Source organism: Pipistrellus kuhlii, unplaced genomic scaffold, assembly GCF_014108245.1.
Source record: "Pipistrellus kuhlii isolate mPipKuh1 unplaced genomic scaffold, mPipKuh1.p scaffold_m20_p_75, whole genome shotgun sequence".
NCBI lineage: Eukaryota > Metazoa > Chordata > Mammalia > Chiroptera > Vespertilionidae > Pipistrellus > Pipistrellus kuhlii.
Window position 1 is genome coordinate 220078 of NW_023425579.1, and position 25951 is coordinate 246028.

Sequence of the window (25951 nt, forward strand, 5' to 3'; positions counted from 1 at the left end):
AGTCCAAAGTTTGTTTGTTTTAATTCCAGCCACTGGAACAACATGGAAGTTATTGCTCAGATAAATAAACCTAGTCTACGAGGAAAGAAAGCGGATAAAGAACAACAAAACCCCAAAGTGAAAACGCAAGTTCCCAATATGGTAACAGTAAACGGAGAACTCCTCCCACGAGGATTTACTGGATTCCTGTGCCTCCGGCACGGACGAGCTGGCTGGGGTCCAGCAGCGCGGGCGGGTGTGTGCGTGAGAAGGTGCGGGCCCTCAGCCAGCACGTCCCCGACAACCACAAACGGCTCTCACGGAAAAAATACAAAAGGTGTCAAAAATTTTTAGTTGTTTTTTTTCTTTTTTCCAAAGAGTTCTGGAAAACGATCCATCGGAATAGAAATAGCACCGTGTACAGACAGGCTGGCCTGGCCAGTCCTGGGCCAGCGGAGGCCGCGGCCGCTCACTCCCGGCCGGGCACGGCCCCGGCGCAGCGCGCACACACGTAGTCCTCCTTCGCCGCCATCTCTGGGGAGACACCAACACACACCTGATGGAACCACTGGTTGCAGCTGCCATCACACTGGACCCAGTCCACCTGGTACAAAGAGCAGGGAGACGGGTGTTGAGGGGAACGGCGACGGAGGCCCCGCCGAGCGTCCAGGCAGCCGGTGCAGAGCCACTCTTCGCCGCGGCCGAGCCGGGCGCACCCCCCACCTGTCGGCGCCGGGCGGAGGCCGAGGAGCAGAAGAGGAAGAGGGAGGAAGAGTGTCTTCAGGAAAAGGGAGAAGCCCGGAGCCGGTAGAGCAGAGCCCGGCGAGGTCCCGGAGCAGAGCAGGCGGCAGAGAGACAGACGGGCGGGCACAGGCGGAGCTAGGGGCAAGCGCGTCCTCGAGGCCAAGCCGCACTGACCTCGTCTCCCTCCGGCTGCAGGCAGCTCCCCGCCGGGCAGATGGCGTCCTCGTCCTCCGAGTCCTCCTGCTCCGAGGAGGACGTGTCCGAGGGCAGCGAGTGGGTGTCGGCCGCGCGGACGGCGAAGCCGCGCCCGCCCTCCAGCGGGAAAGCGTCCAAGTCCTGGGGGCCCAGCCTGAGCCGCTTCCGCCCGGGCGCCCAGGCCTTCCGCACACGGCCCCAGCGCTCGCCGGCCTCGTCGCTGTCCGGGCGGCGCTTCAGCCTCTGCTCCAGGCCGCCGCCCTCCCGCGCGGCGCGGCAGCAGTCGCCCTGGGAGAGAGAGCAGAGCAGCTTGGCCTCCAGCCGCCCACAGCCCGCGGGGCCCAGGTCCGCCCGGAGAGCCCCACGCGCCCCTCGGTGCTGAGAAACACTGCCTGACCCGGTCAGCACTCGGCACCAGCACCTCGGCTCACCCGCCCTCCCACCGGCTGTCTCGTGAGGTCAGAGGCGAAAAGCAGGTGTTGAACAAGCCCGGAGAACATCTGTGCATTCGGAAGGTTTCTCCCAAAAGGCCTTCCCACCAGGCCCGCATCTCCTCTCTGCGTGTGTCACGGAGACACCGGCCTGCCTGCCTCCACACCGAGGTGGAGAGAGAACCCCAGCCGCCCGCGTGCAGGACCGGAGCCAGGCCGAGCCCCGGCAGGTGTGCACGGTGCCTGCTCCCACGGACTCTCCTGCCCTCCGCCCGCCAGGCCCCCAGCGCACGCACACTCACACTCACACACTCACACAGGCTCACACACACACACACAGGCTCACACACACACACACACACTCACACACACACACACACTCTCACACTCACACACTCACACAGGCTCACACACACACACACTCACACAGGCTCACACACACACACACACTCACACACTCACACAGGCTCACACACACACACACACACACTCACACAGGCTCACACACACAGGCTCACACACTCACACACACTCACACACACACACAGGCTCACACACATAGGCTCACACACACAAACACACTCACACACACACAGGTTCACACACACACACTCACACAGGCTCACACACACACACTCACACAGGCTCACACACTCACACACACACACTCACACAGGCTCACACACTTACACAGGCTCACACACTCACTCACACACACACACACACACACACACACTCTCACACTCACACAGGCTCACACACACACTCACACACACTCACACAGGCTCACACACTCACACACACTCACCTTCTCGCCGCCGGGCCTGCCCGGGGAGCTGCGGCCGGCCTGGGGGGCGGGGCTGGGCTTGGCGAGCAGCGCCTGGTAGAGCTCCTGGATCTCGGGAAGGGTGACCTGCAGCAGCTGCGCCTCCATCAGCAGCTCGCTCACCTCCGGGCTCACACCTGCCAGGAGCAGACAGGTCACTGCTGACGGCCACGGGGGCACCCACAGCCAGCCCGGGGCACCCACCGCCAGCCGCCACCCCCGTCCTTCCGGAGCCCAGCTCTGAACACCCTGAGCCCACACTCCACCTCCTGCTTCCGGACGACCAGAGGCCCACAGACCCCACCCCGACCCTGCCCACTGCGCTCCAACGCCACCGCGACCTCGCTGACAGACGGCAGAGAGCGGGCGCCGCTTCCGCGGGCTCACGGCGGGCGCGACAGGCCGAGGGGAGGCAGCTCCTGTGGCTCACCCCACCCTCCACCCCTCCCCACGGCTCAGCCCGAGGAGCCGCCTGGATTCTCAGCTGAGACGGTTCCCCCTTTCTCTCCCCCCCTCCTCTCCGAGAGAAATGGCTCCCGGCCTCCCCTCCTGATCGAAGGTGTGCACACAGGCTCCTCCTGTCCAACGCCTGGTCCCCCCCCCCCCCCCCACGAGGACGAGCTCTCGGTGGTGGGTGGCACCCTCACCCACAGGACGGACCCGTGCGACCCGCCCGTGCGACCCGCCCGCCCCAGCGCCAGCCGCACCGTGCAGGGGGACGCAGCTCCATCTGGCCGCCAAGGGGGCGTGCAGAGACGAGCTGCTGCCGTCCTGGTCGCCGGGCTCGGGGGCCGCGGGGCCCGGAGGCTGGGGCGCCTGTGGAAGGAAGCGCCGTCAGGTCACTGGCCCACGGGCCTCGGCCTCGGCCTCCGGGGCGGGCACACAGAGGCAGGTCCCCTGCCGTTCCCGGACGGCCGTACGCGGAGCGGCCGGGAGCTGAGTGTCTCCCCTCGGCGGGCAGAGCTGCGCACGGGACACGCCTCCCGCCGCCTGCCGAGCGCCAGGCCTGGCCTCACAGGATCCACACGCCTGTGCCCCTCGCTCTCGAGGACGCGGGGACCTCCGCCGCCGGCGGTTCCCGGGAGGAAGCTGCCTCCGGGGAGCGCTCTCCGTGCGCCGGACCCTCCAGCCTGTCCTCCCCGAACAGCAGGCCGAGGGCAGCGAGTCCGAGCGGAACGGGGGAACAGGCAAACGCACGCACGCCCACACCCACACCCACACCCACACACCAGACACGGGCCCGGGCCTGCGCAGACACGGAGCACACACACACACACACACACACACACACACACCAGACACGGGCCCGGGCCTGCGCAGACACGGAGCACACACACACACACACACACCAGACACGGGCCCGGGCCTGTGCAGACACGGAGCACACACACACACACACCAGACACGGGCCCGGGCCTGCGCAGACACGGAGCGCGCGCACACACACACACACACACACACACACACCAGACACGGGCCCGCCTGCGCAGACACGGAGCGCGCACACACACACACACACACACACACACACACACACACCAGACACGGGCCCGGGCCTGCGCAGACACGGAGCACACACACACACACACACACACACACACACCAGACACGGGCCCGGGCCTGTGCAGACACGGAGCACACACACACACACACACACACCAGACACGGGCCCGGGCCTGCGCAGACACGGAGCACACACACACACACACACCAGACACGGGCCCGCCTGCGCAGACACGGAGCACACACACACACACACACACACACACCAGACACGGGCCCGGGCCTGCGCAGACACGGAGCGCGCACACACACACACACACACACACACACACCAGACACGGGCCCGCCTGCGCAGACACGGAGCACACACACACACACACACACACACACACCAGACACGGGCCCGGGCCTGCTCAGACAGGGAACACACACACACACACACACACACCAGACACGGGCCCGGGCCTGCTCAGACAGGGAACACACACACACACACACACACACACACACCAGACACGGGCCCGCCTGCGCAGACACGGAGCGCCGTGTGCCCCGGGCGCTCTGGGCACAGAGTGGCCGTGGAGCCGAGCGCGCTCACCTGGCTGGCGCCGGGCCCCCGGCCGCGGGTCGGCGCGAGGCCGCCGGCCGCCAGCAGCTGCCGGGCGCGGTGCTGCCAGCTCACCGTCCGCTCGATCACGTAGCGCAGGGCGTCGCCCTCGGGCAGGCGCACGCGCAGGCGCTGCAGCGAGGCCAGCAGCGGCAGGATCTTCTCCAGCGGCGGCTTCTCCGAGCGCCGGCACCGCGGGCACAGCCAGAGGCGGGGGCCGGGCGGGGCGCCGGGCGCCGCCACGCAGCCCATGTGGAAGGCGTCCCGGCACAGCTCGCACTGCAGCATCGGGGCGGCCGGGGCCCTCTGGCACACGCACACCCTGGCCTCCGCCTCCGGGCCCGGCGCCCGCAGCTTCCCCTCGTTGGCCAGGCGCAGGGCCTGCAGCGCCTGCATCTCCCGGAGCCGGGCCTCCCCCAGCGCCGCCATCTGGAAGGCATGACCGGAGTCCATCACACGCGTGCTGGGCGAGCACACGCTCTGTGCACACACAGACACACACACCCCGCCCCCAGGTCTGCCGGCCCCTGTGCCTCTGCCGCAGGACACTCCCTCCCACCATCCTCAACACGTCTTTCTGGGAGAGCTGAGTGTCTGTCACACGGCCCTCCCGCAGCCCGCCCCACAGGCGTGTGATGGGGGGGCCGGGGGGGGGCCGGGGGGGAGGGGAGGGCGAGGGGGGAGGGGGAGGGGCCACACACCGCGGCGGCCGTCTCCTGGCTCTCGGCCAGGACGCGCTCCAGGTCGCTCAGGCTCTCCAGCCGGCCGCTCCGCTTCTTCCCGCTGGGCAGGGGCTCCTTGGCCTTCCTCAGCTTCCGCTTGGACCCCAGCAGGCCGACATCACAGCGAGGACACAGCACCTGTGAGGGCGCAGCACAAGCTCGGCCCCAGTGCCCAGCCCAGGGACGGGGGTGAGGGGTGGGGGGAGGCCACGTTTCTGACCGTCCAGCCTCCCATCAGGGAGGACGGGGAGACGGGAGGAAGCACAGACCCCGATTCCAGTGGTGCCAGGGCCAGCCCTCCCAGGCGTCTGCAGGGGGAGGTCCCCTCTCAGCCGACGGAAACCTCGAGGACAGCCCTTCTCCGACACGGGGCACCCCGGGGCGTCGCTCCTGCGGCTGGGAGCCGGGTGGGGCGGCCGCTCGCTCACCTCCAGGAGGGAGTACGGGGAGTTCTCCGTCAGGAACGTGTTGGCAGCACATTCCTTCCAGGCCTGGACCTCGGCCACCAGGGCCTCCAGCCGCGGCAGGGAGCTCAGGTGCACGGGGATGCAGCGGCCGCGTGTGACCAGCTCCACCAGGGCGTCCAGCACGGGCACACGCCCTCCGGCCTGCACGCCGAGGAGAGCAGCGAGTCAGGGACACACAGACGCCGGCAGCGGGAGGGCCGCCTCCGGTGACCAGCGAGGGGAGGAGCCAGGAAACAGCCTGGGCCCAGGGACAACCCGAGTCCCTTCGCTCCAGCCAGAGACTGCACCTGAACGCCCCAAGGACGTTCGCAGACAGAGGGACTCCCCTCGGTCACGCTGTGGCCAGCAGGGCTCACGCCTTCACTGTGGACCAATGTGTATCACACGGCACAGCTGCAAACATCTGGCTAAACGTGTCAGCAGCTGATTGAATGACACCTCTTAAAATAACACAAATGTTCAGAAAACAAGGTGGCATTTTATTCCTAGAATCTGATGGCTTTAAGAAAAACAGAATTTGAAACTCAAAAACAATATAAATTAAAAATGTAAAGCCTAGCCCGTTGAGCAGTTCAAAGACCTTTTTTCTCAATGGGTCCCGAGATCTTTGGTTTGTGAAGATTAGAGAGAAAGGGAGACGTCCCCACATGAACCACTGTCCAAACCAAGCCGCCCTGGAGCTCGACAGTCCCCACACGCAGTCTGCCGCCATCTCTCTAGCTGGCGCGGGCACAGCACTCTGAACCTCACTTCCCGGACCGGCTCTGTGACGGCACCCAGGACGCACTGAACCATGACCCTCGGGTGCCTCCATCCAAGTGGCCGACACACCAACCAGAGACAACCACACTCACCGAAGACTAAAAATTCAATCTCTCTCAAATTCACATTTAGCTTTTTCTTTGATCCCCATTTTTATCAAAGACTAAATATCTGTCCCAATGGTCACCGATAGGTGGGCAAAGACATCAGCACCCGGCCGCACAGTCGGGGACGGACAGACGCACCTGCAGGGCCTCCGCGTCCTGCAGCCAGTCCCTGGCCCTCTGCACCGCATCCTTCAGCACGGCCCCGCTGGGCAGGTAGGCGGGGATCTCCTCCACCTCCTTCAGCGCCGCGGCCAGGCTGGCCAGCGACTGCCGGGGCCTGGGGAGAGCAGAGGAGCCAGCGTCAGCGCCGGCCGCCGGCCTTTCCCGGGGGTTTACCGAGGAACGAGAAAACCACCGGAGGACAGTCCGTCTAGCAGGTCCTTTCTTAAAATGGCAACAACTATAGATGTCCCACTGATTAGCTTTGGGTGGCTGCCCGGGACTTAAGAGCATCCAAGTGACAGTTAAGGACTTAGCGAAGCATTAAGTTCTCCTCAGTCCTCGCTGTGTGTGCGTCAACCACTCTTCCCCTCGCAGCTCAGCATCCTTCGTGTCAAAACAGATTCACTAAGAAAATTAAGATCATCCAGGAAGTCACAACAGACAGAGGGTGTTTGTAGACCTGAAGCCCATGTAATTTAATTAGCCAGGGTCACCCCAGCCAATTCAGCTAGATTCTCCAGGACAGCACAGAGCCAGGGTGACAAACCCTTGTGCTCTGCCAACGACCCGCTGGGCTACAGAGCGCCTGTGATTGGACTGTTTCTGTGCGTTACGTTGTCAGCTGGGTCAGAAGGACACAGGATGGCGGACGGTCTGCCTGGCCCAGTGCCCTCTCGGGACAGACGAGGCGCCCGCCACCCTCGGCAGCAGCCGGGGTCCAGCCGGCCCTCCTGCCGCAGAGCCAGCACGAGCTCAGACCTCTCCCCAAGGCCCCCCGGACCCCATTCATTCACCGAGTGAACAACTTTCTGTCAAATACTCTCTCTCAAAGACGTAGAAAAGGCGTGACTCCTCTCATAACCAGAAGGAAAACTTCCAAGCCAGCCCAGCACCCCCTCAGCTTCTCCCTGCACCCGGTCCCCGGGCACCGAGGCAGCGCCGAGTGCCCCCCTCCACACTCTCTCTCTCTCTCTCTCTCTCACACACACACACACACACACACACACACCCCGGCCGGCCGCCCGGCTCACCGGGCGCGCAGCAGGCTCCGGGCTTTGTCGTCCCAGTGCTCGGACACCGTGAGCAGCTCCTGCAGCCGGGCCATGGCCCGCTCCACGGCGGCGCAGGGGGCCAGGCCCACGCCCAGGTCGATGAGGCGCCGCATGTCGTCCAGGGTGAGGGAGCCGGGGTCCAGGCTCGCCTGCTGCACCTCCTCCAGCCAGCGGGCCTGCTCCAGGCGCACGCGCACGGCCGAGAGCTCGGGCAGGGCCACGTCGAACGCAAAGCTCACGTCCAGCAGCGCCTGCAGCTGGGCCGCGCTGGGCGTCTCCTCCGAGAGCACCTTCTGGCTCTGCAGCTGGAGCTCCTCCACGCGGCCCAGCAGGTCCTAGAAGGCACCGGGGTGGCATCAAACCCTGATCTTGTCGCTGGTTTCCTCCCGACGCAGGATCCCTGCTGTCAGCGTGCCCCTCCCCGCCTCACGAACGTTAGAGTGACACGACGAGTGAGGTGGCACCCAGCTCAACGGCCTGAGGCAGCGGCTGTAAAGACCTGCCGCTCCCCCAGCCCCAGTCCTGAGCAGAGTCCCTCCCTGCACCCCGTCAGCGCCCGCCGAGCCCCCCGCCCTGAGCCGCATCCCTCCCTGCACGCCGTCAGCATCCCTCCCTGCACACCGTCAGAGCCCCCCGCCCTGCACCCCGTCAGCGCCCGCAGAGCCCCCCGCCCTGCACCCCGTCAGCACCCGCAGAGCCCCCCGCCCCGCACCCCGTCAGCGCCCGCAGAGCCCCCTGCCCTGCACCCCGTCAGCGCCCGCCGAGCCCCCAGCCAGCGTTACCTTCAGCAGCGGAGCCTGGCTCAGGGCGCAGGGCAGCGCGTACAGCTGCGTCACAAACTGCCGCAGCTCGCTCACCGTCAGCTGGTTCGGGGACTTGCCTCCCCCGGATCGGAACCTTGGGAGACACAGGCAGAAGCCGCGTGAGCACGCACACCCCCCCGCCTGCCCCCCGCCCGGCTCAGCCCGTGCGCCCGCGCCCGGCACGCTCGCACCTCGTCTGCCGCTTCCCGGTGAGCAGCTGCTGGGCGACGGCGGCGCACTTCTCCGCGTCCTGCGTCACTAGGCGCAGGTGGCGCAGCAGGTCGTTGTCCGGGAACTTCTTCGTCTCAGACTCTTCGATCAGAGCCTTCAAGCTGGCGAGGCCTGGAGGAGGGAGAGGCGCCCCCAGTGGGTCTCACGAACGGTGTGCCGAGGGGCGCCGCTCCCACCGGCTCTGCTCATGGCACCGCCAACGCTCAGCACGGAGTGTCTCCAACGAGCACCTCGGTGCCCTCAGAGCGGGACCTGAGCGGCACCGTGTACACGAGGGCAGCCAGTGCATCGGAGCGGCCAGTGCATCGGAGCGGTCAGCGCAGACCCTGGCCGTGCGGCTGGACACTGAGGGCACCCGCCAGGAGGCCCAGCCCACCGAGGGGCGGGAGCAGAGCGGAGAGCGGGACCGACACTGGCACTCGAGTGCCGTCCCGTTAACAAGTCCCTGAGGCTCCGGGTGAAACGTGAGCCACGCTGTTTCTGAGACAAAGAGGTGCAGTCACTGCGCCTCACCTGTGGCCGCCGTGAAGCCCCCATCGGCTCTGCCCCCCAGGGCACCCGCCCCTGCCCTCCGCCCGCTGCCCCGGCCCTCGGGCCACGCACTTCTCTTCTTGCTGAGCTTGGCCTCCAGCGCGTCGCTCACGGTCAGGGCCCACTCGTCGTAGGACTCGGCGCGCAGCCTGAGCGCGTCCACCATGGGGTACAGGTCGTCCAGGGTGTACCGGTACCGCAGCGTGTGCCTGCGGGGGGGGCAGGCGCACAGCTCGGCCGCGTGGTGCAGGCACGCCAGCAGGCCGGGCTGGCACTCGCAGGACACGGCCGACATGAAGCACGTCGTCTTGCACTTGACGCACTGGCGCTCATCGTCCGGCAGCAGCTCAAACTCCAGCCTGGCCGCGTCGACGACTCCCTGGGACGGGCAGACAGACAGACAGACCCCTGTGGTTGGCTCGTCCGACACGACTTGTATGAAAGCACCGGAGGCCTCAGAGCTCCGCCAGCAGACCCACGGGCGGACCCGCCGCGCGGACCCACCCCGGACCCACGGGCGGCGGGCTCCGCTCACCAGCTTGCGGGTGGTCTCGCGGAGCGCCCGTTCGTCCTCGATCATGACGGCCATGTCCTTCTGCACGGTGGAGGCCACCACCACGTCCAGCGCGCCGGCCTTGGCGGCCATGCGGCAGATCATCTCGTCGTGCGAGAACACGCAGTAGCGGTGCAGCAGGCGGTAGTGCTCCACGCACTGGCGGCCCAGGGGCAGCTGGGGAGACAGGAAGCACGTGAGCCCCGAGCCTGGCCGAGCCGCCTCGGTGGAAAGGCACTGACGAGCCCCGTGTGTCAGCGGTGCCTCGCCGGTCACAGCCAGGCAGAGCGGAGTGGGAACGTGGATGTACAATCTCTGCAGCCGCCGTGTCGACCCCCAGGGACAAGGAGCAGCCATTGCTCGCCGGCACCATCACCACACGTCAATCAGCGCCTTGTTGGTGGACGGCAGCGAGAGCACCGACAGGAAACCCCCCCAACACACAACCGAGAGCGGCTGCTCAGTGAGGACCGGCTTCAGACTACACCGCCATCCATTTGCAACGAGGCACTGAGCTTCGTTCAAACGTAAATCCAGAGGCTCCTTGTAGAGCCTTTTTCACAAGAAACAGCTGTCCACAGCCGGGCAGAGGGCTCAGGACGGGTGTGTGCGAGCACCTGGTCTCGCCCGGGGGCAAGAGGCGGGTGGGGGTCCACTACCCGCCAACCAGCCTTCCAAGGGCGATAGGTCTGAGCACACACACTGCCCGATACTGACCGGCCCTCCGAGGGCGCTGGGTCTGAGCACACACACTGCCCGAGACCGGCCCTCCGAGGGCGCTGGGTCTGAGCACACACACTGCCCGATACTGACCGGCCCTCCGAGGGCGATAGGTCTGAGCACACACACTGCCTGAGACCGGCCCTCCGAGGGCGCTGGGTCTGAGCACACACACTGCCCGAGACCGGCCCTCCGAGGGCGCTGGGTCTGGGCGTGCCCGGCCCGCACGGCCGTACCCAGTCCACGGTGCAGAAGTTCACGGCCTCGGCGAAGTTGAAGCCCTGGTTGAAGCCGCTGTGGTAGGCTCTCGGGAACGTGATCACGAACTCCCCGGCACACTGGTTGGTCCGGTAAACCTGCGGAGATGGAGGGGGGGTTCTCAGTGACACCTGCACAGAGGCCGCCTGGACGCCGACATCAGAGGCTCCGAGGGTGGCTTTCTGCTCGTGCACGTGAGCCAGAAAGAAAGAGAACTGGCCGCTGCAGGGAAGCAGGGACACAGCGCCCTGACCACAGGGCCGTGCAGGACACATCCTCCTAACGCAGCCACAGCCAAGAACATCCTACATCAAACCACCAGAGGCCGCTGGTTCCATTCCCCCGCCCCCTGCGCCCGGCCGGGGGTGAAGCCGGAGGCGGGGACCTACAGGCACTTGGTGTGTCATCAGGGTGTTGGGGTTCATGATGGTCACCAGCTGGTGCAGCAGGTCCGGCTGGGACACGAACAGCTCGGGCGCCAGCCTCTTCATGACGCTCTCCAGCTGCTCGGCCGCGTACCCGGGGACGCCGTACCAGGTCTTGGGCTCGCCCCTGAACAGATGAGAAAGCCCGCCTCAGAACACGGCAAACACGTCAATCACACACATTCACAGAAGAATCGCAACCTCAACACGAGCTGGCGGAGCGGCCCCCTCGGGCCCCGCGAGCTCCCCACACGGAGCCCACGCCGGGAGCGGGAGCCGGGAGCGGGACCTGACCGTCCGCGCTGCGGCCTTCCCTCCACGAGATCCCCGGCCTCCGTCTGCCCTGGGAAACGCAGGACCTGGAGTTTCCGGGAGGGCCCGGTGTTGGGGCTACAGGACGCCGGGCGCCACCACTGCCCAGGCTGACATGGAAGGACAGCTCTCCTTTCCCCAGCCCCGCGGTCGGCAAACTCATCCGTCCACACGATGGACGTGCCTTTGGAGAGCCACATTTTTTAAACGTAAACTTCTTCCAACGCCACTTCTTCAACACAGACTTGCCCAGGCCGTGGTGATCTGTGGAAGAGCCACGCTCCAGGGGCCAAGGAGCGCAGTTGGCCCACAGGTCTGGTCCATTAATGCAGACACTAACAAGGCAATCGGCATTTCTAAAGAGCTCTAGTTTTTCACAGCACTTTCGATTGTCACCCAATTAACCTGAGCATCCCTGGGAGGGATGGTAAACAATCCTCATTTCCAGCTGGAGCCATTGCTGGGGACCAGGCAGGGGAGCTACAGACAGACTCCGCCCTTTCTTGCGGCACACCCTTAGTTCCTGGTGCTGGGATTCACCGAGTTACGGGTCAGCATAGCTTTGTGTGTAGAAAAGAGGGGCATGGGGAGGGGAGGGCCTGTGTGGGGAAATGGCTTTGGTGAAGAGTTTAAAAGCTGCCCAGCCTCCACCCCTTCGGGGGCGGGGCCAGAATCCACACCACAAACAGCAGCGGGAAGTCCCCGGCCCCGGAGGGCACCGCCTGCCCGCCACGCGCCACACACAACACGCCACGCAGCACACACAACACGCCACGCGCCCCAAAGGGCACCGAGGGGCAGCCTGTGAGGAAAGCCGTGGACGACTGGGTGACACTCAGACTTAACAACAGCGTGTGCGCAACTTCAAGGCTCATGGGCTTCCCATAAATCCTGCAGCCACTTCCTTAACGTGTCAGGACGCCTGTCCCCAGCAGTGGCCCTCCTCAGTGAGGGGGACTGGCCTCACCAGTGCAGGTAGTTGATGGAGTAGCTCCAGTGGTCCTCGATGTGCCAGCAGAAGGACGAGAAGCACATGCCCACGTACAGCCAGGGCAGCTTCATGCCGCAGATGTCGGCCGTGATGTGGGCCAGGACCGACTGCTCCATCACCGGCATGTTGTTCAAGTTCCAGCCGCTGTCCAGGTATTCCTGCCGAGACAGTGCGAGGCTCAGCTACCGCAGCTCCGAGAGCGGGGCTTTGTTAACACGATGGGGAGCACAGTCCCCCGGAAACAGAAACAGAAATGCCGGGAGGGAGCGAGGGAGGGAGGGAGGACCACTGGGCTGACCCGGACGCCACAGTCGGATCCTACAGCACAGGTCTGTGTCCCCGCCACCTCCATTTGACTACAGAAGAGTGTGGACAACGTGAGTGGGTTTGCATAAAGTTACAAAAATGGACAAGTCACTCTAAGGTGTGAGTGAGCACAGTGCTGTGGGGCAGAGGCTGTCTGAGGCGGGAGGTGGGAGGGCAGGGGGACGGAGGAGCTGCTGTGCTGGGGGACAGGGACAGCCTGCCCATCAAGCCACACACATGTGGTTGCGTGCTTTTCGGTGCAAAGATTAGATTTCACGAAAGTTTACCCCAAAACATCTCACTTCTTACTAGACAGGAACAGAAACCATGCTAGGAGCTTGCTAGTGTGGAAATGATGGACTCCAACCTTAACATTCAAGACAAGGGGGCCTGGTCCCAATCGCTCAGCTTTCCCTCAAAGAGCCCGTCTGAGGCCGAGGGCCGAAGCAGCGGCCGCCGTCGCTCTGCGGTGGCCCCGCTGGGACCCGGGTCACTATTCTCTTGAAATCATAAAAACCTGGCACCTCGCCTCCAGCCGACCAGGGGGCCGAAGCAGCGGCCGCCGTCGCTCTGCGGTGGCCCCGCTGGGACCTGGGTCACTATTCTCTTGAAATCATAAAAACCTGGCACCTCGCCTCCAGCTGACCAGGGGGCCGGAGCAGGGCGCTCCCTGTGCGGCCGGCCGAGAACACCCACCTCGTCCTCGGGGGAGAGCTTGGCCTTGCCGTCGCGGACCGGGAAGCCGCTGCCAAACTCCTTGGAGGCGATGTCGGCCCCGTACTCGACGGTGACGTCCTCTTCGATGGTGCTCACCAGGCGCCAGAACTCCTTCTCCACCAGCTCCGTGGGAACCATCTGCAGACAGAGCGCCGTGAGCGAGAGCAGGAGCGTGTTTCCAGACAAGCACACGGTTGGTAATTCAGTAAACCTGTGAGTTTTTCTTTAAGTTACACTTGCTGAGCTGGGAGGGTCAGTGGAGATTTCGTGACTGCTGCCCTGCAGTCTGTGTGGCCACCCCATGTCTAGATGGCGCTCTGGGACTTAATACCACTAAACGAGTGGCAGGTGTCCCTGTGCAGACCAAGGACTACCAGGTCTAAGTGCCATCTCAAATTTGCCTTCAGACCCACCTTCTCTAAAAGTTATCAGAATCCTACATCAGAGCAGCATGCGTGTACGTACGTGGACTGGCATGTTGAAGTAGTCAGATTTGAACGCATCTGCCATCTCCCCAAAAGTCCGGAGGGTGTAGTCTCTGGCTGCTTGCTCAAAGCCAAATGCTTCCTGTGGCTTACTGCACTCCTGCCCAAAACACAGTCACTCACATGAACACAGAGAAGCAGGTACCCCAGCTGCTCATGTGACAGCTCCTCTACAGAGAGGAGTCTGGGAGAATTACATCACGGCGGCAGCGGTGGTCCCTGTGGGTTAGTCACATTCCATTGTTACTCCACCCGGCGTTGGAGACTCCCCGGGGAAGCAGCTCTCCGGCCCCTCGCTGGCCGGCTCAGCCGGAGACGCCGCCCGCCGGCCCGCGGCCCGCGGCCCCTCCTCACCTGGGCCACACACTTAGGACACCGCCAGTCTCCCTTGGGCACGTCGTGCAGGGGTGGGACCAGGCAGAAGGTGTGGTAGCTGTCGTCACACCCGTCACACAGCAGCAGCCGGTCCTCGTCGCTGCCGCTGCCGCACAGGAGGCACACGTACAGGTCCACCTGCAGCCGATGCACACAGCACGCGAGTCAGCAGCTCCGAGACTCCGAGCACCCACTGGGCGCAGGCGTGACCCGGCCTCTCCTACTGCCGATGACCTGCCCTCCCCGCCCGTCCCCCGCCCCCAGCACACACAGGCCACCCAGCCCCGCTCCCCTCTCCTCCCTGTTCCTTCCAAGCTGGAAAGTTGGAAAACGCCTACTTGGTTTTTAAAATATATATTTAAATTCATTTCAGAGAGAGGAAGGAAGAGATAGGAACGTCAGTGATGAGAGGGAATCACGGATCGGCTGTGTCCTGCACGCCCCCAAGCCAGGTGTGTGCCCTGACAGGGAATCCAACTGGTCGACGCTCAGCCACTGAGCCACACCAGCTGGCAAGACCTGCGTGATTTTCTATCTGGCCTTTAGCTCATCGGGAGGAGCTGGTGACGCGTGAGCAATTCTGAGTCACCCGCTCGCCCCCTCGGCGCTCGCGTGTCCCTCCGCGTGTCTCCTCATTACAGGCTGATCCGATGGCTGACTGTCAGACACCGAGCGAGCGGCCTCAGGAAGGCCCGAAGGCACCAGCTTGGGGGAGTGCTCAGAGGCCAACTCACCGCACTGGTGGCTTTCTTGGGTCGGCTCTTGGGCTTCTCCTTCTCACCCTCTGCCAGGTGCTCCTTCTTCTCCGTGGGCTCCTGCTTGATGCTGCTTTTCATGTCTTTCTCTGCAAGAGGCATCCCCATCAGCTCTGTCCTGTGTTCTGCCTCCTCCCTCCTCTCCCTCCCAATCCACTCAGCATGCCAACATCCTCCAATCCTTCCTCAGTATTACTGGGCTCAACTCACGAGGGACCTCACCCATCCAACCCACCCAATCCAAGGCGAGGGACAGATGCTGCTCAGTCTGTGACCGTGTGACACGTACTGAGGGTGAGGGGGGAATGGAAACGGAGGGAGAACACAGCACACAGTGTGGGGCGGTGGGGCCAGACGCATCCGCCTGAGCCCGATAGACAGCCCTTGGGGACGTCCAACTCGATGTTTCCCGACAAACAAAACGACGTTTTTACTTCCCTCCCTTTACGACTTACCGTTTTCGTACTTCGGAGCTGGACAGCCCATTCGGCGCCGCAGATTGTGAGTTCTGGCTGCGGCCGTCTCCTCTGGTTCTGTCTTAACATTCGTGGCCTCCGCTCGCATGCGCTTGGCACGCCGGGCGGGGGGGCAGGTCTCCAGGGGCGGCACAGCCTGCCGCTGGGGGATGTCGTGGGGCTTGTACTCCTTGTCCTTGGTGTCCGTGGCCAGGTTCGGCTTCTGCAGACACTGGAAATCACACACGGATTCACCATTACTTACCAGACACAATAGGCCTGCAGCCTTTTCATCTAAACCCACGCTTAGCCCACGCTTCCTGCCTCACACACAGACACGTACACACACACAGACAAGTTACTCCAGGTCTGGCCTTGAAGGCAGAGGGCTTTACGTCCTCCACTGCCTTCCCCGTTCCAGAAACGAACTGCTGAGCACACACTCTCACCACAGAACGAGAAACTGAACAACTCACAGAGCAGTCTCCACACTCTGTGGAGGGCGACGGGCCCGTGGCGATGGGGCCGTGGCACTCACCCGCAGGCTGTCCCCCGACAGGAACAGGTTGTAGGGGTGGAGGATGCGCTCGTAATGGCCTCTGATGTGGGAGCCCACGGCTTTGCCGGGAGCAAACCCCATCTTGGTGGCAATTTTGGTCCATTTTCTGTCCTTGCAAACAACGGCAAACCCACCTTCTTCTGCAACTAACTGTGAAAAGAAAAGAAATCAGAAACACCGACACGGAGACCACTTCTGATTCCCTCACGCCTGGGTCTGACCCTAAAAACAGAATGTCTCGGCTCTGGCAATCTTCTAAAAATGCATTTTCTAAGCCAAAAGGAAATACACACACACACTACTTCTTTTTAGAGAATCTCTTTTTCTCTCTAATCCTCACCAGAGAGAGGATATGTTTCTTAATTGATTCTTCCTGAGACAGAGAAAAAAAGAGAGGGGGTGGTGGTGGTGACATGAATGTAAGAGGAAGCATCAATACATTGCCTCCTATACACCCCCAACTGGGGACCCAGCTCCCAACCTCAGTAAATGCCCCGACCGAACCACCCCACAAGTTTTGGGTTGAGAGAAAGCGCCAACCAACTGAGCCACCGGCAGGCGGCACCGTTATGTTTAACCTAGAAAATTAAACATCGCTTTCGACAGCTGCTCCAACCTCACTCTGTACCCCAAAGCGAAGTGGAGATTTCCTGGGAGGAAGCACTAGATAACAACGAAATATCGCTCTCTCATCATTGATGTTTCTCTCTCTCTCCCTCTCCCTTCCTCTCTGAAATCAACAAAAATATATTTTAAAACAAAACCAGAAAACAGGTGGCAGCAAAATATTTCACAAGATCAGGCTTTCAAGACCTGCCGAGTAAGAGCCTATCATCTAGACCGAACGAAGAACTTCATTGTACACATCTCCAGCAACAAAGTCTGTGCCTTAAGGCAAAGAGGAGCCGGACGACGGTCAGATGGGGACGCCCCTCCTCACCTTATTCAGCTGAAACAAGTCCAGGATCCTCCTCTCCACGTGGGGGATCTTCAGCGTGCTGCCCTGCAGCTCCCAGTACTTGGCAATCTGGTCCAGGAAATTCAGCTTCACCCGGGTCTGCGCCTGGACCACACAGAATTGTGTTTGGCCACTGAAGCCACTAGCCCTGGGGGAGCCTCTGGCCGGGATTCTCCCCCGCGCCCCCCCCCCCCCCCAGGCACCAGCGCAGCCCTGAGGGCAGTACCTCCAGCTCGTTCAGCCTCTGGATCCGGGGCGTGAAGTGAAGCTTGTCGACATCACATGCGAACGGTGGCTGCCAATCCTGGGGGCGAGCAAAGACTGTGTTAGAACAACTTCTAATTCTGGCATTTTAAAAACTATTTCCAATCAAAACCCTGGGCCCTGGGGTCTTAATGGATACTTTTGGGTTATTTCCTTTACTTTCCAATAATGTTCACTATGAACAAAACAGCGTACTTTAGGGAAGCTTGTGATAGCCTCCCAGTGGTCCAGCTCTCGCATCCTGCAGTTTGCGGGGAAAATCAGCCTGAGCACAGCCGCTTGGACAAGAATGGGGCTCCTTACGTAACAACTGTTTCTAAAGAGGAACTAAAACTTACAGCTGCCTGCATAAAACAGTGCTACTGTGCTCAATAAATGTTACTGAGCCGAAACCGGTTTGGCTCAATGGATAGAGCGTCGGCTTGGGGACTGAAGGACCCGGGTTCGATTCCGGTCAAGAGCATGTACCTTGGTTGCGGGCACATCCTCAGTAGTGGGTGTGCAAGAGGCAGCTGATCGATGACTCTTTCTCATCGATGTTTCTAACTCTCTATCTCTCTCCCTTCCTCTCTGTACAAAATCAATAAAATATATTTTTAAAAAAATAAATGTTACTGAGCAACGAAAAATTCTAATTAGGAAAGTTAAATTTTTTCTTTATTGATTTTAGAGAGAAAGAGAGGAAGAGAGAGACATCAATTTGTTGTTCCACTTATTCATGCATTCATTGGTTGATTTTTTAAAATATATTTTAAATATATTTTTGTTGGTGCACACCCCCCTACTGGGGATCGAACCCACAACCCTGGCATGTGCCTCGGAATTGCACCCAGGACCCTGAATGCACAGGTCACCGCTCTATCCCGAGCCAAACTGGCGAGGACCACTGGTTGATTCTCGTGTGTGCCCTGTCTGGGGGTGAACTCACAGCCATAGAGTACCCGGAGGAGGCTCTGACCAACTGCGCTGCCCAACCAGGGCTGTAGGAAAGTTAAATTTAAATGTTTCTATGGAGCTGAAGGTGAAAAGTAGAAAATCAAAAGCTGACTGCTAAAAAGTTGCCAATCTAGACAACTTAGTGACAAGACTCTGTAAACAAAGAGAAGAAACACACCTACACCTTCTTAGATGGTAATTGTATCAACTGAGGTTCACACCGTGGCAGGGTTTCCCTTCACTGAGATACACACACCCACAGCTTTAATGTTTAAACCCTCCCCGACAACAGGAAGAGGCTGCAAGAAGATACAGGTGTCCTTTAAAACAACTCAGCTGCTCATCTACCCAGTCCTATCTTGAGAAAAACATCAGATAAATTCCTACAAAATACCCAGCTGGTCAGCACTCCTCAAAACCAAAAACAAGGAAGAGTCTGAGAAACCCTATCAATAACAAATGTGTTATTCTACCCTACTATCCTTTCCACAGGATCTCACAACCAAATTACCTTGGATCTAATCAAATTCTAAACTCTGCCCCTCCCCTCAAAGCATCTTGGTGAGCAATGACCTATCATATAAAAACATGTATTTCTGCAAATGACGCTGGGACAGCCACAGGTGGGGAGTGGAAAGACACAGGTCAGAGGAACCCGGAGAATGGGCTGCTGTCAAGTTCAAGGGTCTCAAACCGGAACCCACACCTACACAGAGCTGAGGCCAGCTCCCACAGGGGTTTGGTGACGCTTCCCAATTTGTCCAAAACGTGTCCTAATCCTGGCCAGAGCCGCTCTGGAAGAACAAGCTGGGATCCCTGGAATCTTACACACTGAAGGTTACATGTACCCCCAATTCTCTCTACAGATCTCTCTCCGCCCACCCCCTCACCTTTGACCCACAAACTAAGATACCAGAATGCAAATCCTAAGATCCTGCTCTCCCGGTCTCCTCCCTCCTGGTGAGGAGAGGCGGTACCATCTGGTTTAAATATTACCAAGGATGAGTTGGTACAACCACACAGAAAATTGGGAGGATCTTGCCTTGAAGACCTTGTAATTATGTGGTTTTGATTGGGATTTGTTCTTTGTTTCTGGAGTTATGAGATTAAACTGGTACTGTTTGGGGATCTCTAGTCTGGAGTATGTATGCTCATAGGAACATGCTTAATAAAAGCTCTAACCAAGGGTTCTGAGGCTTTAGACTTTAGTTCTCTCAACGTTAGGATGTGGTCAAGCTGGAGAGGGCGAGAATTCACACAGGAACGCTCCGCTCTGCCTGCAGCACATCCACAGCTCAGCTCCCGCACGGAGATACGGAAATTGACACGGGCACCGGGAAGAACACTGCGTATATCTAGACTGCAGTATCGAGGGAATTTCTCAAGATAAAGACAAACTGCTCTGGACACAGAGTATACTAGTTTATGGGTCCGCCTCAGAGGAAATGCTAGAGGTTTATTTAACAAAACACTGGAAAATCCAGGTTTGTGTGGTTCTAATTAGCTTTTCTGTTAAGTCTGCCTGATAATAAAGAATAAATAAATATGATCCAGCCTGAGAATTTTACCCTATCCCTCTTCTGCAAGTAAAATAATTGTTGAATATTTAAAACTCAATCTATTTACCCTCCTGTCAGGCAAGAGGCGGATTCCACAGCATCATAGCCATCCCATTCTAGGGGCAATTAGATAATTTTAAGCACATAACTCACCAAATACCAACTCCTGCCTGTATACACACACTACCCTAAATACACGTAAACACACACGAACCTGCAACTTCCCTGAAATAATTAAGTTTTTCTTTAAGTTCCGAGGTACGGAAGAGTCCGCCTGCACCAGGGAAGAATTACATTCTGTATATTCTAGTTCTGATGCCGGTGGCCTTCTCACTTTTTAAAAACCCCTTCGCTACAGGAGAGAAGGAGGGACGTGTTTGGCACTAACCCGTCTCACTAAGTCTGTCCCCATTCTCCGCAGTAAGCAAATAGGCCTGGGGTAAGCTCCTTGAAAGCCATCAATTAATTAACCGGACAGCAGCCCTGGGTCAGTGTCGATCCCCTTATGCTTACTTCGGAGAAAAATAACTTTGTCCGAGGTCCTGATGGAATTAGATTCAAGATTCTACCGGTTATTTGTTTTTTAGATTTAGAAACAGTTGCTCCTTCATTTGCATAAGAGAAACTGACTTTTAAAAACATAAAAATCCACTCTCTCCCCCTTTGATAAAAATTTTATCCCAGCAAAATAGACTTAAGTTTTGCATCTGTTGTAAAGTAACAGATTGCCACGTGAAGTGAAATCGTGTTCTAAAAAGCATTATTGTGATCTTCGCCTGGCAGTGTTCATCGGTCTTTCACCGGAGAAACACAGCTATTCTTTTTTTTTTTCTTTTTTTTTTTTTAATATTTTATTGATTTTGTACAGAGAGGAAGGGAGAGAGATAGAGAGTTAGAAACATCGATGAGAGAGAGTCATCGATCAGTTGCCTCTTGCACACCCCCTACTGGGGATATGCCTGCAACCAAGGTACATGCCCTTGACCGGAATCGAACCCGGGTCCCTTCAGTCCCCAAGCCGAGGCTCTATCCATTGAGCCAAACCGGTCTCGGTGAAACACAGCTATTCTTGAAGGGAAAAGTGCTTAGATTTTAGGGTTTTGGCAGAAAATATTTCCCAGAGACCTGACTTTTAAGCTGTTCTTTAATTAGTTGGTGCTGCCTACACATTAGATAGCAACTCTGCTGCGGAGAAACGGCGGTCTGGCTGAAGTCAAATCGGACCCACTCATTGGGGCCGCCTTTTCCAGCCTTTTCCAGAAGCGGGCTGTTCCACCTCCTGGTGGTCCTGACCCCCCGCTGTTTGGCTGGTGGGGAGGAACCTGGACACACAGCAGAACGGAGAATGCCTCCACCCACTACCCAACAGCGTGCCAAGAGCGGCCTGAAGACAGTCAGGTTCTACAGATTCCAGCAAACGTGTAACAAAGCTGCAAAACCACTGCCAAGACGGACATGCACCCCATCTAGCGGGAGAGCTGACATCACCCCTTTCCCAACTGCCCAGACCCACTCGCCCCCAGTAACTTCACAAATGGGTATGGGGTTTCTTTGGGGGATGAAAATGTTCTAGTGTGGACTATGGTGATGGTTGTACAATTCTGTGAAAACATGAAAAATCAATGAATTATATCTCAATAAAGCTGTTATTTGTTCTTCCTTAGTTTAAGAATGTTTCTATAGCCAAAACCGGTTTGGCTCAGTGGATAGAGCGTCGGCCTGCGGACTGAAAGGTCCCGGGTTCGATTCCGGTAAGGGCATGTACCTTGGTTGCGGGCACATCCCCAGTGGGGTGGGGGGGGTGCAGGAGGCAGCTGTTCGATGTTTCTCTTTCTCTCTCTTCCTTTCTGTAGAAAATCAAAATTATATATTTTTTAAAATGTTTCTATAAATAAGCCTTTTCTTCAAATGTCAAGGGTTTAATTTGGCCAAAGAATCACAACTACAGAAAACTTTTGTGACAGACACAGAAAAAAAAAACACAGAAAACCAGAGAAAGCGAGGCCCAAGTTAATCAAGCAGCCCTAGCAGGTTTGCTCAGTGGATAGAGGTCTGCCCTTGGACGGACGGAAGGTCCCGGGTTTGACTCTGGCCAAAGGCACATACTTGGGCTGCAGGCTCAGTCCTCAGCCCTGATCTGGGCATGCCAGGAAGGCAACCAATCCATGTCTCTCTGTCTCTCACGTGGATGTTTCTCTCTTGCTGTCTCCCCCCGACCCCTTCTTTCTACTCTCTCTCTGAAGAAAAAAAGATAAAAATTAAAAAAGAAAAGAAAAGAAAAACAGTGGGGGGAAAAAGAAAGTCCTCCAGTGAGGACTAACAACAAAACCAAGCAAACCGAAAACCAGGGAGAAGGATAGGCTGGAATAAGCGTGAGCTCCACATCACTAACACTTCTTTGCACAAAAAGGATTTACTTCTTATCCGTCCCTAAAGGCGGAACCAGTAGACTCAAAGATGCTGACTGTGTTAAAACACACGTTTGTTTTACACTCTGGCCACAATGGTGAAGGATCGAATTAATGACCACAGGAAGTTACAGGTGAAAAAATGTGCCTGGTGCCATGGGACATCGCCAGAGGCCAGAGAGGAACCTGTGAATCCTGCTGCCTATGGAGTGAGTTCCCATCACACGTGGCAGAGGCAGAAGCCCATGGAGTCTGCCTGGCGGTCCCTCCCCCAAGTCATCATCTCCAAGCACCACAGCGGACACGGCACAGGGCACCCATCCTCAGGGACACCGAGTTCCTCCAGAGGGAAACAGAAACAAAGCCCGAAGCCAGGCTAACTGAGAAGTAACACAGCCCAGGACCCGAGCCTGCTACCCGACAGCGGAAGGAACTGGAAACCAAGGCCCCTGTCCCCTCTCAGCTTTTACCCCAGGGGCAGTCTCCATCCCTCATCACTTGTCTTCCTACATCCCCACCAACCTCTGTGGACCGACCCCGTGCTTTCAAAGGGAAGGCAGGCTGGGCCCCTCCCTGAGCAAGCAGCGACCCGCCACCTCCGGCCACACACGGGAGACCCACAGAGCAGGCGCCAACACATGCTCCCCAGTGCCTGCCCTCAGCTCCGAGGACAAGACCCGGGAGCCACTCGGGGCCCCAAACTTAGGGAGCCAGACTCCCCCAGAAACAGACATTATGTAACACTGCAAAACCCACAGCTCTCCTCCTCGCTACTTTGTTTCTACGACACGAAGCCACTTGCTCACAATTAGCTCCTGGAACGCAAGTTTCCGAAACACTGTTTCCACCTCCCTGGCGCCTTTGTTCCCCAGTGCCCCCTCCCCAGAGCCCGGCTCCCGGAGAGGCTCCTCGAGATCCCCTCTCTGCCCCGGGCCCGGCCCGGAGACAAAGGAGGCGGCGGCGCGGGGGGCCCGGGCGCGGGGAGCGGGGCGGCCTCCCCACACGGGATGCCGGCGCCCTTCGTGTCCCCTCCCCGCACACCCTGCAGGGACCACCACGCGCATCGGAGCCAAGCGGGGACCCGAACCACGGCCCCGCCATCCTGGTGGGGAAGGCCCGGAACAGGCGTCGGGGGAGAGAGATAGGGGGGCGGGAGGGCCGGTTCCTCACGCGCCACGCGGGCGGCTCGCTCCCGGGGCCGCGGCCCCTCCCGGTGAACTCCCCGGCCCGGCGCGCCCCAGCCCCGCGCCTTCCCAGCCCGAAGCCGGGGCTGCGGCCGGGCCGGGAGGACGGGTTCGGGTCCCCGGGCTGCGCCCCGCTCCCCCGCTCCTCCGCTCCCCCGCTCCTCCTCCCCCCGCCCGGCAGCGTCCCGGGCGCACAGGCCGGGTCCGAGGGCGAACTTAACAAAAACTACAGCCGGGGGGGGAGGGGGGGGGGGGCCGGTGCTGTAATTGGGAGGGATCGATCGGTGCTGTAATTGGGGAGGGTCGATCGGTGCTATAATTGGGGGGGGTCGGTGATGTAATTGGGGGGGTTGGTGCTGTAATTGGGAGGGATCGATCGGTGCTGTAATTGGGGGGGTCGATCGGTGCTGTAATTGGGGGGTCGGTGTGTAATGGGGGTCGGTGCTGTAATTGCGGGGGGATCGATCGGTGCTGTAATTGGGGGGGGGGGGTCGATCGGTGCTATAATTGGGGGGGCGCGGCTGGAACACGGGGTTCCCGGTGGGGAGCGCGCTGAAAACAGGGGTCGCCGCGAGGAGGCGCTGCCGCCACGGCGAAGGTCACGGCGGCGGCCCGGGAGGAGCGGCGGGGGCGGGCCGGGCCGGAGGAAGGGAGGGGCCGGGCGGGGGGCGACTCCGCAGCGGCAGTTGGAGCCCAACGGCCCCGCCGTCCAACCGCCGTCCGACCCACGGTTGCAGCCGTTGGAGACCGTTCCGGGGGCCCCCACCGACCCCGATCGGTCGCGGCCACGGCGCGAGGGGGCGCCCCAGCCCCGGGCAGGGGGCCGGCTCCGGGGCCCGGAGGGGGGTGCCGCCCGCGCGCCCCCGGCCCGTCCCCGCCCGGCCGCCCGCCCCCCGGGGCCGCCGCCGCCGCACAAAGGGCCGCGCCGCCGCCATATTGAAACTTTGCTGCCGCCGGGACTCCCCGCCCGCGCCCCGCGCCCCGGCCCCCGCGCCCCCGCGCCCCCGGCCCCCGCCCCGGCCCCGGCCCCGGGCGCCCCGCACTCACCGGCGGCGGCCGCACCTTGCAGATGCCCGTCTGCTCGGCCACCGGCCGGATCTTGTGGATGAAGGCGAACGGGTCGGCGAACTCCTCGCGGCTGGGCTCGAACACCGGGCACTCGGGCGGCGGCAGGAACTCGCCCAGCGGCCCGGGGCCCCCGAGCGGCGGCGGCGGCGGCGGCGCGGGGCGCGGGCCGGGGGGCGGCGCGGCGGCGGCGGCGGGGTCCATGGCCGCGGCGCGGGGTCCGGGGTGCGGGCTGCGGGCTCCGGGGTGCGGGGTCCGGGGCTCCGGGCTGCGAAGCCTCCGCGGGGCCTCGGCCTCGGCCTTCCTCCTCCTCCTCCTCCTCCGCCTCCGCCTCCCCGTCCGCGGACGACGGTGTCCGGCTGCGCAGCCACGCCGTGCCCCTCCGCGCCGCGGCAGAAAAAGAAGTCCCGCCCCGCCCCCGCCGCCGCCCCGGACCCCTCCCTCCCTCCCTCCCGCCCCGCGCGGGGCTTCGGGCTCTGCCCCCCGCCCCTCCCAGCCGCCTCTGGGGAGGGAGGGGCCCGCGGTGGCATTGCGCCCCGAGCTGCGTGCCAGGGGAGGGGGGGGTTGCACCCTTGGGGGGACCCAGGAGGAGGAGGGTGCCCTCTGGGGGGACCCTCGGGGGCACAGGCACCAGCTCCCCGCGGGGACACCCAGGAGGGAAGGATGGAGCCGAAACCGGTGTGGCTCAGTATGTAGAGCGTCGGCCTGCGGACTGAAGGGTCCCGGGTTCGATTTTGGTTAAGGGCACGTACTCTGGTTGCGGGCGCATCCCCAGTGGGGGATGTGCAGAAGGCAGCTGATCGATGATTCTCTCTCATCGATGTTTCTGACTATCCCTCTTCCTCTCTGTAAAAAAAATTAATAAAATATATAAAGAAAGAAAGGTCAGCCGGGGAGGGCCACAGCGGCGTCCCCTCCGGACCTGGTGACGGGGGGAGGGGGGGTCTCTGGTGCAGGGGGAGACCCCGCAGGCCCGGGGGGACATGTGGGAAGCGGGGTGCCCGCCCTGAGCCCCGGCATGTCTGAGCATCATGAATAGCTCCTTATCTGCGGGCGCGGAATTAGTCTGTTGGCTTATCGGAGCTCCGCCGCCATCCTGTGGGGCGGGAGCTGCTGGTATCCCGGTCCTGCAGAGCGGGCGACGGTACCCAGAGGGTGAGGGACTCTAGGCCTTGAACACGTTTGGCACTATTTTTTTTTTTTTTTTTTTTTTTTTTTTTGCTAGGGTCCTGCCCCAGAAAATGGGGAGAGAGGAAACTCAGACGATAAGACTCCGCCCTAAAAAGACCTCATTTTATCCGGAGGGCGGCCCCCCGCCCCCAGGACTGTTGCGGGGGCCTCCTGAGGAGGGAGCCGCAGAGGCCTAGCCTGGCTCCTGGGCCTTAGGGATGCTTCAGCCAGAAAAAGCCGCCTCCCCCATAAAAACTTCCCACAAAGACTGGCCCCTCAAGAGCTGAGGGGGTCCCTGCAGAGGCCGCCCTCCCCTGGCCCCCCAGGACCCACGGGCCGCAGACCGAGCCGGGGGCAGGGGGCAGCGCATTAGA

At 60.7% G+C, this 25951-nt stretch overlaps 1 protein-coding gene across 1 annotated transcript; it reads right to left on the minus strand.

Moving 5' to 3' along the window:
* Positions 1 to 352: 352 nt before the first annotated feature.
* Positions 353 to 24648, minus strand: KDM5B (lysine demethylase 5B). The gene is made up of 25 exons (XM_045576160.1): positions 24390 to 24648; positions 17218 to 17295; positions 16974 to 17096; positions 16013 to 16183; positions 15475 to 15706; positions 14999 to 15108; positions 14244 to 14402; positions 13870 to 13989; positions 13384 to 13542; positions 12358 to 12539; positions 11043 to 11205; positions 10632 to 10751; positions 9658 to 9852; positions 9195 to 9501; positions 8552 to 8702; positions 8340 to 8454; positions 7537 to 7892; positions 6482 to 6620; positions 5436 to 5615; positions 4987 to 5145; positions 4277 to 4714; positions 2883 to 2991; positions 2158 to 2312; positions 898 to 1206; positions 353 to 583 (listed from the first exon to the last, which is right to left on the minus strand). Exons 1-25 carry the CDS (start codon positions 24609 to 24611, stop codon positions 449 to 451), a joined length of 4587 nt encoding a protein of 1528 aa, XP_045432116.1. The 5' UTR covers positions 24612 to 24648; the 3' UTR covers positions 353 to 448.
* Between the last annotated feature and the right edge of the window lie 1303 nt (positions 24649 to 25951).